Source organism: Oncorhynchus nerka, linkage group LG24 (assembly GCF_034236695.1).
Source record: "Oncorhynchus nerka isolate Pitt River linkage group LG24, Oner_Uvic_2.0, whole genome shotgun sequence".
In the NCBI taxonomy this organism is placed as follows: Eukaryota; Metazoa; Chordata; class Actinopteri; order Salmoniformes; family Salmonidae; genus Oncorhynchus; species Oncorhynchus nerka.
Window position 1 is genome coordinate 31,797,276 of NC_088419.1, and position 15,352 is coordinate 31,812,627.

At 41.3% G+C, this 15,352-nt stretch overlaps 1 protein-coding gene across 1 annotated transcript; it reads left to right on the top strand.

The window, feature by feature from the left end:
- Positions 1-1,976: 1,976 nt before the first annotated feature.
- atp5mj (ATP synthase membrane subunit j) lies at positions 1,977-3,691 on the top strand. Its single transcript, XM_029630724.2, has 4 exons — positions 1,977-2,085; positions 2,713-2,836; positions 3,203-3,223; positions 3,529-3,691. The coding sequence occupies exons 2-4, from the start codon at positions 2,713-2,715 to the stop codon at positions 3,540-3,542; spliced, it is 159 nt and encodes a 52-aa protein (XP_029486584.1). The 5' UTR covers positions 1,977-2,085; the 3' UTR covers positions 3,543-3,691.
- The last annotated feature ends 11,661 nt before the right edge of the window (positions 3,692-15,352 follow it).

The window sequence follows — 15,352 nt, forward strand, 5'->3', positions numbered from 1 at the left end:
TGCCATGGCCAGCGAAGAGCCCGGATCTCCCATTGAGCACGTCTGGAACCTGTTGGATCTGAGGGTTAGGGCCATTCCCCACAGAAATGTCCGGGAACTTGCAGGTGCCTTGGTGGGAAAGTGGGTTAACATCTCACAGCAAGAACTGGCTAATCTGGTGCAGTCCATGAGGAGGAGATGCACTGCAGTACTTAATGCAGCTGGTGGCCACACCAGATACTGACTGTTACTTTTGATTTCTTTCAAACCATTAGTATTGGTGATTCAAATAAATTCCTAAACCAGCCATGACTGAATGAAAATGAATTGGTAGCCAGCTGCATTATCCACAGGTCTCCTGGAGATGCATTATTAGGGTCTTTTTGACTTGGTTAGCAGTGTGGTTAGGTTAGGTTTAAAATCACATTTTAAGAAGATAATTTGTAGACATAGGCGGGGTTTATGACGACCAGGTAACTGCTAGTGACTATCAGGCACAACTACAATATAAAGTGTTTTTTCTCAAAGTTACCGGGATGTCACGTGTCCTAGTTATATCAGTACACTCGTAACAACCTAATTATTACGAAACATATTAGATCAAATAAACCACACGTAGCAAATAATCCATAAAAAAATGGTTAACCAAAGTCGATACATTGACCTCCATTCAAAACCTCCTCGCTTGTTGAGCAAAGAAAATACTAAAATAACGCCACCTGCTAGAGAAGACAGATTTTGGGCCCTCTCGATTCGCCTCTTCCTCTCGGGAATAAAGCATTTAGTCCACTCAGTAACAGGAGACAGGTTTCCATTTACCGAAGTTTATTTGACAAAAGCAATGTCACAACAACAACAACAAAAACATTGCCACATGTGTAATGGAAATGACAGATATAGGAGAAATTTTCTAAAGATCAAAAACATTGTTATCCGTTCGACAGGGGTGGATCGTTCGGTTCTCTTACTTTCTTTATTGCCTCACTATGATGGAAACTGTTTTTCGAATAAATGATTGACAAATAATTTTGAAGGTACGCGGGGCACGTGATGTCATCACATAGGCCTAACTATAAAGTTCCACCCCACATCCACCCCCTCTATGGCGTATTTATTGCCTACCTCCCTACTCTTCTACATTTACACACACTGTACATAGATTTTTCTATTTTTCTTCTCTATTGTGTTATTGACTGTACGTTTGTTTGTGTAACTCTGTGTTGTTGTTTTTGTTGCACTGCTTTGCTTTATCTTGTCCACAAATCTTCATTGTCCTCAACTGGCCTACCTGGTTAAATAAAGGTTAAATAAAAAATTAATAAACATTTAATTTCAAATGCCTACTGCTTGCTAAATTTAAAAAATGACAACTATAAAAAATTATGTTTCTTTGCGGGATAAGGATTGGCCTGACTTTCAAGAATGCCGGAATTGCTTTGCCTTGCTTTTCTGGTTGGCAGAATGCAAGTTTCACCATCCAATTATTTCAGATCTACAGGAGTGCAAATTTCACCATGGCACGGACTGTGGTAATACGTTATTAGAATATGGAAAATAATTGTTCAGTTAATTTTGCATTATAACCATGCTGTCTTCCGTGGGCTACCTGAGACATGAAACAGTTAGGTGGGAAGGCATACAGGCTGTCTCAATTTATTAATGCGCAATTAGCCTCTATGCATAATGGGAACACTTCAACCACCTCATTTTTATTCGACACTGTGGGTTTTTACAAATCAATCATTTTTTTAGGTCTTGTGAAACAATTACCTCTAGTTGTCTTTATCGAGACAATATAGTTAAATCGAAAGGCAACTGTCACGTCTATTTCCTATGCAAACTTTCTAAATGTCGACAAAAAAAATCACTGGACAAGTTAATGAAACAGCAGATTTTCTATGTTATATCGGTGGGTCGAGTGCTTTTGCTGGATGATAAATCGTGGCTACCACGGGGAGGCGATGTGGCTAAATCTGTATGTGCATTCTACTATCTCTCTGCTTGCTGCAAAAGAAGAAAACTGGTATCCCAGCACGCTCTGCGACACACCATACATTGTTTTCGTTGGAAAGTGACCTTCTTCGGACCGGGCATCACATACTGAAGGTAAGGCCCTACAAATATATTTGATTATGTCTGCAAATCAATACCTAGTGCAAAAATATCAATTAAATATGTCAGATTACCTTGTTTAAAAAATATATATATCAGGTTTACCTACGCGTGCCAGCCATGACGACAACCTCTGCATGAGGCCCAACGTTAGCGAGCAAACTGGCTAACATTTAGTTGCAGGAATTTAGCAAGCTAACCTTGCGTGATTGTGTAAATGTAGCTAGCTAGTTTGTTCTGTTACTTTTCACATAGACATACATACTAACTAGTGTGCCCTGATAACGTAAGTTGACACTTGTAACAGCCATGTATCAGGACAACTGGGTAACGTTAGCTAAGGAGGCGGATATGGTTGAAAGTCATGCGACGTCCTCTGCTTCAACGGTAGTTCTGTTCGGTGCGCATATACCATATTGCTTGCTCGGCTATACAGCTAACGCTAGCTAACAATCTTTCACCTAGGCGTCTCTCACCTCCCACTTACTACAAGCTAGCCAGCTGTAGTGTTACTGCTAAGGTACACTTGTTCCAAGTTAATTTCCTTCCATTGCTGGACCGACCCTGTTTTTTGCCTGGAAAATAAATCTATTTGACAGAATAATGTTATTTTTCACACAGATGGCAGGGCGTGTATTTTCAAGCTGGTGGGCCAAGATGAGCCCTTACTACACTGGGGCGTACCAGGAGATGTGGGTCGGCCTGGGTGTCATGACATACCTGTACTACAAAGTCTCTTATGGGGGTGAGTTGTCTACTGCTAAATTGAATAAAAGTTTGACACCAAAGCTTCTGAAATCGTAGTACTGTACTATGTCTTAATTCATTTGAATAGTTGGTGGCTGTGGGCAATAATGCGTGAAGCATTATCTTTCATTCTTGGTAAGGCACACCAGACTTGAAGAGGATCAACTTTAGTAACTGAACAAGATCTTTTACATCAGTGATTGGAGAAACTGTATCATTCAGCAGCAGAACACTACTGCAATTTCAGAATGGGCTTTTTAATGGCGCGTATTAACTTTGTACAGGGCTAGTACACCTGTATTTGGATAATGTATGTGTTTGCTTTTTAACATCTATTGTGTCCTTCTCCCTTTTCTAACTTTAGGAAAGAAGGCAGTTAAAGGAAGTAAGTGCAACATGTTTTCTATTTGGCATTTCATGTTATTCAAGTTTACTGGGATACCTACATGGCAGATTTGCATGTTAAAACAGCTATACATGAGCATGTTCATGGAATCAAAAAAACAAAACGTTTATACTTTATGATCTATTAACCAACATTTCATGAGATGACATTGCGGCTATCTTACTGCCTATGTTGCTGCAGTAGGTAGTGTAACACCTGACATTAATAAGCTAACTTGAACAGCATCCTACGTTTTAAGTATTTTGCAATAGTCTGTATGCATTGACTTTTTTTTTTTTTTTCAGAGCCTGCACATTGATTTCATCACTATGCTGAGCGGTCACCCCCTTTCCCCATGTGAAATAGCACCCCATGTGAAGCAGCTCAATTTACACCATAATGTCTGTCCATATTGTCTGTTTCTATGGAACAATAAAATGGTCTACTGAGATCACTAGAAGGATGATACATTTTTGCCATTGTATTCAGTGATCATTTTAATCTCTTCAACGGGTTCAAAAAGATGGGTATATGTTAAGTTAGTCAACACATTTTTCTATTAAACCATTGACTTTATTTTAAGGTATACATATTAGCAATATTTGTAGTTATTTAAGGTCTTAGGTTTATTAGGATTTAAGTTATTTGTTATGCAAATGTGATGTAGTTCTGGCCAATCCTTAATATCCTCTATCTATAATGAAGGCATATTTATAGTTTAAAGGGCAAGTTAAACAGAAAACACTCCTGTGCTGTTTACACAGGCAGACAAAAAAAAAAATCCTACTAATTGGTTTTCAGATCAGCTCTGATTTGGTCAAAGGACTAATTAGTGGAGACTCATTCTGTGTATGCTGTCTCAATGGACATAGTAACTCTTCCCTTTTCTGAAGTGTGACCATATTTTAAATTGTAAACATGGGGCAGACCTATTTTTCAACTGTGGCTGACATTGTAGTTGATTCTAGACCACAGTCACGTGCGACTACCTCTTAATCACCCACTTCTACAGGTGGAAAATGGGAGACCCTGGATAAAAATAAGTTTTAAATGCTTATTTGTTAGCGAAGGACACATTAAACCCAACGAATCGAATGGTATAGATTTTGTTGATCAAGGAAGCATGCCATCTGTCTAACGAGGGATCATCAACTATATTCAGCCAGGGGCAGATTTTTTCTTTCTTTTTTTTCTTGAGTGGATGGTCAGGGGCCAGAACGTGAGCTGATTTGCTGGTGTCTTCAAAGTCATGTCTAACATTTTTTTGGAACGCTTCACTGCGGGACTAAACAAGCAGATACAATGCGGGTAGGTAACCTTCACAATGTCACCAGAATAAGAACCTCCTATTGGAAAGGAGCATCAAGCTCATAACGTGCACTTACACCACCCTATGAATTTAATAATTTATCTGTAGCCTATTAAACGGCATGCTTTCCCAAGCCTTAGTGGGAGGACCACAGAATGTTTACTTTGTTATGGTGGGTTCCACCATTTCTCGCATAATTATTTTACTGAGATAAATATCCCACCTTGTCTAGCGTATTTTAACTTGTCGACATCTGGAAAGTTTAGCTACCAATTTGATGTTTCCATGGGGCCTGTCATGCTGTGGCGATTTTAGCATGTAAATCTTGTGGTTGATGAATGCCAGCAAAGCCACTAAACAATACATTAATTGCGCTGTAATGGTGACAAACGGTGCTGTTAGGGCCTACACAAAATATGTGGATGTCGTTTATGGCAGCCCCCACACCTCTGATTCAGAGACGTTAAATGCGGAAGACACGTTTCAGTTGAATGCATTCAGTTGTACAACTGACTAGGTATCCCTTTCCCTTTAAAGCTGTCCCAACAGCAGAGCTTACTTTTCAGCACCGTGGAGTGAATCCTTACCACCGCTATCAGCAGAGCGTTGTCTGGCAGCGGAACAGTTCATTCAGTCTCATTTATTGCCTTTTTGAAAACATCTTATATGGCTGACTTGCTTAAACAAATGTGGTTTCTACTGATAATTGAGATGTACAAACTATGGCATACGGGAACGTTGATCAGAGGCATTCCGTAATTACGATTTAAGACAATGAGGGAGCTAGGACGGACGTAGTCGTAGTCAATATAATTATTTGTTCAGCACTTTTGAAATGCACAGCAACAGAATTAAGAACATGGGCTGTTCTTACAGTATTCAGCTGGCACACCAAGTAGGAACTGTAAGCTAAATAAAGAGGGCATATAAGCAGACAATGAAAGCGCTTACACTTGTATTTTTATTGAACTAGGCAAGTCAGTTAAGAACAAATTCTTATTTACAATGACGGCCTAACCCGGACGACGCTGGGACAGTTTTGTGCCGCCCTATGGGACTCCTAATCACGGCCGGGGGACGGCACACAATTGGCACAGCGTCGTTAGGGTTTGGCTTACAGGGTTTGGCAGGCCGTCATTGTAAATAAGAATTTGTTCTTGTTCATGAGGTGACTAACTCATGAAGCTGGTTGAGAGAATGCCAAGTGTGTGCAAAGCTGTCATCAAGGCAAAGGGTGGCTACTTTGAAGAAACTCAAATATAAAATATATTTTGATTTGTTACACTTTTTTGGTTACAATGTGATTCTATATGTGTTATTTCCTAGTTTTGATGTCTTCAGTATTATTCTACAAGTAAAACTAGTACTAGTTTTAGTACTAAAACTATGAGTAGGTGTCCAAACTTTTGACTGGTACTGTACATATAAACTACAAATTAATGGCTATGTGTATGTAGGCCTACCTTAAAATAAAGTGTTACTTATATTACAATAATGTTTTTAAATATATGAAATGAAATCACATTTATCTTGAATTGAAAGTGAATTGATGGTTACTGATTCAATTGCATGAATGACTGTTATTTATAGTTATGACAATGAATTATGTAGATTTAGGGGTGTACAGTTAGGGTATGGCTGAAGTGCATAAAGTGTAGGGAGACATGTGGTTTGAGTGTCTATCTGTGGAGACTTGATTTTATACATTGTCTAGAAGAATATATCACTGACATTGCCAAGCTAGTTTTTCCAATCAAGAATATCTTGAGTATGTTCTACGAGTTGGTCACCAGCTGTATCCATTACATTCTAGAGGTAATTTTTTTAAATGATAAAGAACTTTTTATTTGATATATTTCAACATATTAACTAAATTGATAGCAGTCCGCCCATAGTAGGCATGGATCAGCAAGTCGCAGCAACCTAAAAATTCTCGCCGTTGCCGCTTGTTATAGACCCCCCTCAGCCATCAGCTGTGCCCTGAACACCATATGTGAATTGATTGCCCCCCATCCATCTTCAGAGTTCGTACTGTTAGGTTTGAGTTTGAGTTTGAGTTGATTTTATTTTTACAGGGACAGTGCACATTAATCAACGTTTCAGTAAAAGTGCCGGTTTTAGCCAGCCGGCTAATTTTCAACCGCAGTCCCTGGGCGGGTTATTAAAAACAATTACAATATAGCAACATAGAACAAGCAAGACATAGCAACATAGGACAAACAAGACATAGCATACAGACAGAGCAACATAGGACAAGCAAGACGTAGCATACAGACAGAGCAACATAGAACAAAAAGCAGCAAGACAAAATTCATAAAAGCAACAAAGTGTTTCCACACCTCACAAGCTACAGACAACAGACAACATGGAAAGCGGCAACACACAGCTAGGGACCATGTTCACAAATCTGATTGACCTTTAGCCATGTCTTCAAGCATTTTGTGAAAGTGTGATATGTGGTGCAGTTATGTGTGTCTGATGGCAGTGTATTCCAGACATGGGAAGCTCTCACAGAAAATGCAGATTTACTAAAGGTGCTTTTCCTTAGGGGAACTATACAGTCACCTCTCATGGCAGACCTTGTGGATCTGCTGCCATATGTCTGGGTTTTCTGTTTAACAAAAATATTGAGTGGAGGGGGAGCCAGGCCATTAAGGATCTTGAATACAAGACATGCGTCGGTGTATTGCACAAGATTTTCCCAACTCAAGAGCTCATGCTTTCTAAGGATGTGACAATGATGATGGCTATTGGGCTTCCTATCAAGCACTTTGAGAGCCTGTTTGTAGACAGACTGAATAGGTTTTAATGTTGTACAGCAAGCTTGGGCCCAACTAGTTAAGCAGTATGTTAAGTGGGGGAGTATCATAGATTTGAAGTACAGTTTTGCTACCTCTGTAGTCAAACAATTTCGTATAAATCGGAAATTAGCTAGGTTGAATTTGGTTATTTGAATTACCTTTTTCACATGCTTTTTAAAAGAGAGGTTGGAATCAAGTATGATGCCAAGGTACTTAAAATCGGATACCACCTGGAGCTTCTCCCTGACACATAGACATCTGGCTCAGTAGCATCTGTTGCCCTCTTTGTGAAGAACATGCAAACAGTTTTTTCACATTGAGATGCAAACACGAGTCACTGAGCCACTTTGTAACCTGGACCATTACAGTAGTGAGTTCTTGTGCAGCTTGTTGTTTGCTCTTTGCATGCACATATATCACTGTATCATCTGCATACATTTGAACTTCAGACCCAGTACAGACAGAAGGCAGATCATTAATGTACAGGCTGAACAGGAGGGGCCCCAGTATTGACCCTTGGGGCACGCCCACATCATAGCTACGAGTGGGCGACAGCTCATTGCTCACTCTGACACACTGAGTTCTGCCTTCAAGGTATGATTTCATCCATCTCAAGGCATCAGGGGAAAAGTTGAACTTGGACAATTTTGTGATGAGAATCTCATGGTTAACAGTATCAAAAGCCTTCCTTAGGTCCAGAAACACAGCCCCAACAGCACCCCCTTTGTCCATCTTGGACTTCACATTTTCCAGAAGAAAGCAGTTGGCCGTTTCTGTGGAGTGTTTCGCTCTGAAGCCAAACTGCATGGAGTGTAATGTGAAGGGGCTGTTGTTGAGGTGGGCAATCAGTTGTTCTGCTACACACTTTTCAACAACCTTTGACACCACAGGTAGTATACTAATGGGCCTGTAGTTACTCACGTCAGCAGGGTCGCCTGATTTAAAGATGGCCGTTATTATGGCCGACTTCCATACCCTTGGAAACACACCGAGACCAATAGATGTGTTGGTGACCTTAGTAATGGGGCCAATGAGTGACTCTTTGTAGTTTTTAAGGAAGGTAGAGTCCATCCCAAACACATCTTTGGCTTTAGAGTTCTTTAGTGAGCTAATCACCTTGTTCACCTTTGACTCAGAAACCTCCCTTATGATGAAGACAGGTTGAGTGTCATTCACTAGCACTGAGCCCAAGAAACCAGTGGAGGGGTTCTGTGTCAGTACCCTGACAGAGTCAATAAAGTAGGAATTGAAGGCTATTGCTATTTCGACTGCATCCTGTGTTAGATTGTTATTCACCATGATTTCTAGTCTTTTTGCAGTGTTACTATGGTCTTTCCCTGTTAACTTTTTTAGATTCTCCCATATCAATTTAGAATTTCCCTTTGCTTCACCAATTATGTTAATAAAAAGGTTTGCCTTGGCCTGTCTGATTTCTTTCATCACCTTATTTCTCAACATGGTAAACCTACGTCTGTCATGCTCTAATTTAGATTTTAGGGCTATTTTTAGAGCATAATCTCGTTCTTTCATCAATTTCCAGATTTCTCCATTTAGCCAAGGAAGAGTGCTCTTTTGGCCAGGTTTGGATTTGATTTTCTTTAGGAAGCCATTTATTGTAGTCTGGATTGTGGATAGAAAAACCTGACTATCAGCTTCCACGTCTGTATAGGACAAGAGATCATTCCAGTTTATTCCCTTAATTGCTTTTTCAAAATAGTTTAATTCACTCTTAGGTATTCTGAGTTGATCCGGCTTTCTAACAGTAGAGAGGTTAAACCTGCTCTTAGACAGCTTTCTGGCTATATGTGTCAGATTATGATCAGACAGCCCAGTAACCATATTGAATGATTTAGTCACTCTCTGGTTTATTACTGAACACCAAATCAATCTGTGTTTTAGAGCAACAAGTCACCCTGGTTGGCCCTTTAACTAGCTGTGTAAGGTCAAAGGTATTAGTGATCCGTTTGAGGGTTTTTCTACAACACTTGTCTTCATAATTAATGTTAAAATCTCCCATTAAGATGACCTCTTTCCCAAAATCACATTCCCTAAGCATGGTATTAAACTGATCAAAAAACACACTTTTGGTGGAAGGTGGCCTATACATTCCAATGAGGGTAAAAGACATTTGGGGAGACAGTGTAACGTTCAGGCCGATACATTCTAGTTCATTATCACATGACCACTCAATTTGTTTACATCGGATATGTTCTTTAATGTAAATCATCACACCCCCTCCTCTTCCTTCAATCCTGTCTCTCCTGAAAACATTGTAGCCAGGCACAACCAAAGCAGCACATGGAGAGTGTCTATGGAGCCATGTCTCTGAGAGGCAAAGAAAGTCAAGGTTGGAGTCTGTGAGTAGATGTTGAATTTGATCACTTTTTGGAATGACACTACGAATGTTCAAGTGCCCCCCTAGTAGTCCCTTGGGCTTAGCTCGTGGGTCCCAGATGACTCGAGAGTGATTGACACATTGAAAAAAGTTAAATTTTCTGTGTTTTCTGACGGCTGGGTTTAGGCTGTTTTGTTTCGTTTTGATTAGGGGCAGTTCGGTAGCGCAATTAACAATCCCTCCCGCCTGCACTGGATGCGGGGAACTAATTAAAATAGCTTGCGTACCAGAAGCAGAGTCAGGGATCGCATATAGCGACTATGGTATGTTTGAAGAGTCAAAATCTATCCTGGAGCCGGGTGAGTCGAGAGAAACCATAGGACCATAGCACTCACCCACCTCCACAGCGGCGACGACCAGTGGAAGAGGCCATCCACCACTCTCCACTCCGGTGCGTATCACTGGCTCGGTGATATTGGGCCCAGGATTGAGTTGTACATCCCCGGAGAGCAGGAGGGTAGTGAACAGGTAGTTTAACAGTTTCCGATAAATGTTGGACTTGTGTTTGTTACGCCTAAGCGGTTCAGTAGAATAAGGAGCGAGGTAGACTTGGCCATTATTCAGAACATTATGGTATGCTGTGTACTGTCCGCTCCCGTGGAACGGTGAACCAATGTGTTTGGTGTTGATATTCTCCGGTAGTAGACTGATTGTGTCATCCCAGCAAGGATGCACTGAGATTATCAGTAGAGCAGCTACATAACTGACAATCATGGCAGAGTACTGGAGATAAAACACATAATTGCGCTTTAACTCTTTGCATGAGTTACTTAGCTGGGATCGGCGTACACCTGATGGTTTAGATAAAATTACAGCATTCGAATGAGAAGCGGCACCTGCCGCACCACCCTGTCTTCCGTCCGCCATTTTGATTCTAGTAACACCATATGTTAGCCTCTATCAGGTTCAGGTGACCTGAACTGGGGATGTGCTTAACAATTATCAAGGAACCTCCCAGGTACAACCCTAAATCTGTAACCATGGGCACCCTCATAGATGTCATCCTGACCAACTTGCCCTCTAAATACACCTCTGCTGTCTTCAACCAGGATCTCAGCGATCACTGCCTCATTGCCTGCATCCGTAATGGGTCCGCGGTCAAACGACCACCCCTCATCACTGTCAAACGCTACCATAAACACTTCAGGGAGCAGGCCTTTTTAATCAACCTGGCCCGGGTATCTTGGAAGGATATTGACCTCATCCCTTCTTTAGAGGATGACTGGTTGCTCTTTAAAAGTGCTTTCCTCACCATCTTAAATAAGCATGCCGCATTCAAAAAATGTTGAACTAAGAACAGATATAGCCCTTGGTTCACCCCAGACTTGACTGCCCTTGACCAGCACAAAAACATCCTGTGGCAAAGACTAGCTTTTTCAAACAGAAATTTGCATCCTGTAGCACTAATTCCAAAAAGTCTTGGGACACTGTAAAGTCCATGGAGAATAAGAGCACCTGCTCCCAGGTGCCCACTGCACTGAGGCTAGGAAACACTGTCACCACCAATAAAAAAAATCTAAAATAATTTTCTACAGCTGGCCATGCTTTCCACCTGGCTACCCCTACCCTGGCCAACAGCTCTGCACCCCCCGCAGAAACCCAAGACCCCCCCGCTTCTCCTTCATCCAAATCCAGAGCTGCAAAATCTGGATCTTAACAAATCAGCTGGGCTAGACAATCTGGACCCTCTCTTTCTAAAATTATCCGCCAAAATTGTTGCAACCCCTATTACTAGCCTGTTCAAACTCTCTTTCGTATCATCTGAGATCCCCAAAGATTGGAAAGCTGCCGTGATCATCCCCCTCTTTAAAGGGGGTTACACTCTAGACCCAAGCTGTTATAGACCTATATCCATCCTGCCCTGCCTTTCTGAAATCTTCGAAAGCCAAGCTAACAAACAGATAACCGACCCTTTCAAATCCTACCGTACCTTCTCCACTATGCAATCTGGTTTCCGAGCTGGTCATGGGTGCACCTCAGCCACGCTCAAGGTCCTAAACGGTATCATAACCGCCATCGATAAAAGACAGTACTGTGCAGCTGTCTTCATCGACCTGGCCAAGGCTTTTGACTGTCAATCATCACATTCTTATCGGCAGACTCAATAGCCTTGGTTTCTCAAATGACTGCCTCGTCTGGTTCACCAACTACTTCTCAGATAGAGGTCAGTGTGTCAAATCGGAGGGCCTGATCTCCGGGCGTCTGGCAGTCTCTATGGGGGTGCCATAGGGTTCAATTCTCGGGCCGACTTTTTCTCTGTATACATCAATGATGTCGCTCTTGCTGCTGGTGATTCTCTGATCCATCTCTACGCAGACGACACCATTTTGTATACATCTGGCCCTTCTTTGGACACTGTGTTAACAAATCTCCAAATGAGCTTCTATGCCACACATCACTCCTTACGTGGCCTCCAACTGCTGTTAAATGCTAGTAAAACTAAATGCATGCTCTTCAACTGATTGCTGCCCCCCCGCCCGACAAGAATCGCTACGGTTCTGACTTAGAATATGTGGACAACTACCAATACCTAGGTGTCTGGTTAGACTGTAAACTCTCCTTCCAGACTCACATTAAGCATCTCCAATCCAAAATTAAATCTAGAATTGGCTTCCTATTTCGCAACAAAGACTCCTTCACTCATGCTGCCAAACATAACCTTCTAAAACTGACTATCCTACCGATCCTTGACTTCGGCGATGTCATTTACAAAATAGACTCCAACACTCTACTCAGCATATTGGATGCAGGCTATCACAGTGCCATCCGTTTTGTCACCAAAGCCCCATATATTACTGTTAAGAGAATTATGTTCTCATGTTCATTAACCAATTCAATTAAAATACTCTGTCTGTTATTAAGAATTTGTAATGTTCTTATTAAAATGAAACAGACAGAGACCAGTCTACTTAGTCAGCAGGTTTATTTACGAGAGCTCTGCTTATCATTTCCTGTAGTTTGGTCTATATTGTAACGCTTGTCGTCTGGGGAAGGAGAGGAGGACCAAGGTGCAGCGTGGTAAGTGTTCATATTTTAAACATGTTAATGAACACTGAAAACAAAACAATAAATAACCAACGATCAGTCTTGTAAGGTACAACACTAAACAGAAAATAACCACCCACAAAACACAATGGAAAACAGGCTACCTAAATATGGTTCTCAATCAGGGACAACAATTGACAGCTGCCTCTGATTGAGAACCATACCAGGCCAAACACAGAAATAGAAAAACATAGACAACCCACCCAACTCACGCCCTGACCATACTAAAACGAAAGACATAACAAAGGAACTAAGGTCAGAACGTGACATACAGTGGGGCAAAAAAGTATTTAGTCAGCCACCAATTGTGCAAGTTCTCCCACTTAAAAAGATGAGAGAGGCCTGTAATTTTCATCATAGGTACACTTCAACTATGACAGACAAAATGAGAAAAAAAATCCAGAAAATCACATTGTAGGATTTTTAATGAATTTATTTGGAAATTATGGTGGAAAATAAGTATTTGGTCAATAACAAAAGTTTATCTCAATACTTTGTCATATACCCTTTGTTGTCAATGACAGAGGTCAAACGTTTTCTGCAAGTCTTCACAAGGTTTTCACACACTGTTGCTGGTATTTTGGCCCATTCCTCCATGCAGATCTCCTCTAGAGCAGTGATGTTTTGGGGCTGTTGCTGGGCAACCCGGACTTTCATCTCCCACCAAAGATTTTCTATGGGGTTGAGAACTGGAGACTGGCTAGGCCACTCCAGGACCTTGAAAGCCACTCCTTCGTTGCCCGGGCGGTGTGTTTGGGATCATTGTCATGCTGAAAGACCCAGCCACGTTTAATCTTCAATGCCCTTGCTGATGGAAGGAGGTTTTCACTCAAAATCTCACGATACATAGCCCCATTCATTCTTTCCTTTACACGGATCAGTCGTCCTGGTCCCTTTGCAGAAAAACAGTCCCAAAGCATGATGTTTCCACCCCCATGCTTCACAGTAGGTATGGTGTTCTTTGGATGCAACTCAGCATTCTTTGTCCTCCAAACACGACGAGTTGAGTTTTTACCAAAAAGTTATATTTTGGTTTCATCTGACCATATGACATTCTCCCAATATTCTTCATCCAAATGCTCTCTAGCAAACTTCAGACGGGCCTGGACATGTACTGGCTTAAGAAGGGGGACACATCTGGCACTGCAGGATTTGAGTCCCTGGCGGCGTAGTGTGTTACTGATGGTAGGCTTTGTTACTTTGGTCCCAGCTCTCTGCAGGTCATTCACATGAGGCGGCAGCATAGCCTAGTGGACTAGTAACCGGAAGGTTGCAAGTTCAAACCCCCGAGCTGACAAGGTACAAATCTGTCGTTCTGCCCCTGAACAGGCAGTTAACCCACTGTTCCTAGGCCGTCATTGAAAATGAGAATTTGTTCTTAACTGACTTGCCTAGTTAAATAAAGGTTAAATTTTAAATTTTTAAAAAATTCACTAGGTCCCCCCGTGTGGTTCTGGGATTTTTGCTCACCGTACTTGTGATCATTTTGACTCCACGGGGTGAGATCTTGCGTGGAGCCCCAGATCGAGGGAGATTATCAGTGGTCTTGTATGTCTTCCATTTCCTAATAATTGCTCCCACAGTTGATATCTTCAAACCAAGCTGCTTACCTATTGCATATTCAGTCTTCCCAGCCTGGTGCAGGTCTACAATTTTGTTTCTGGTGTCCTTTGATAGCTCTTTGGTCTTGGCCATAGTGGAGTTTGGAGTGTGACTGTGAGGTTGTGGACACGTGTCTTTTATACTGATAACAAGTTCAAACAGGTGCCATTAATACAGGTAACGAGTGGAGGACAGAAGAGCCTCTTAAAGAAGAAGTTACAGGTCTGTGAGAGCCAGAAATATTGCTTGTTTGTAGGTGACCAAATACTTATTTTCCACTAATCTAATACTCGGAAGTTATTTTAATTGTTACCTTGACCCGTATCTTGACAGACTAACTACACGTACAGGTTCTAAATAATCTAATCAAACCCAGGAAATGTAGTAGACATCTGGAGACCAACATCCCACAGACAATAACTACTCATTCTACTCTCATGTTCACAAGTCTTATTCTAGAATCAATTACTTCCTAGTTGATTCCAAATTGATACCCAATGTGCTCAATTCGAAATACTTTAGCATCCACATAAGTGATCACAGTCCAATTATGTTGTCCCTCAATCTCTCTTTACCTAAACTCTCTTTACCTAAACAATCTCTCTTTCCTTGCTCACAGGCCAGGCATTTATTGAGTGCATGACAGCCAAGTTGAATGAGTTCCTCAAGACTAATGACACAGGAGTGGTATCTGATTCTAAAGTATGGGAAACTTTTAAAGTGGTTATCAGAGGTCATATTATTTCATATGTCTGCCATTAAAAAAAAGAGAATCGCATGCGACTGGATAAGATAGAAAAAAACTCCACGCTTTGAAGTGGACATACAGAACTTCACTCTCTCAGGTTGACTTCAACAATATTTTAAAATTAAAATATATTATCATCTTGGTTCCCAGGGCAGTAACCTCCTATTAAAGCTGAGACAAAAACTATTTGAACTAGGGGACAAACCGGAAAGGTTGCTGGCTAGACAAC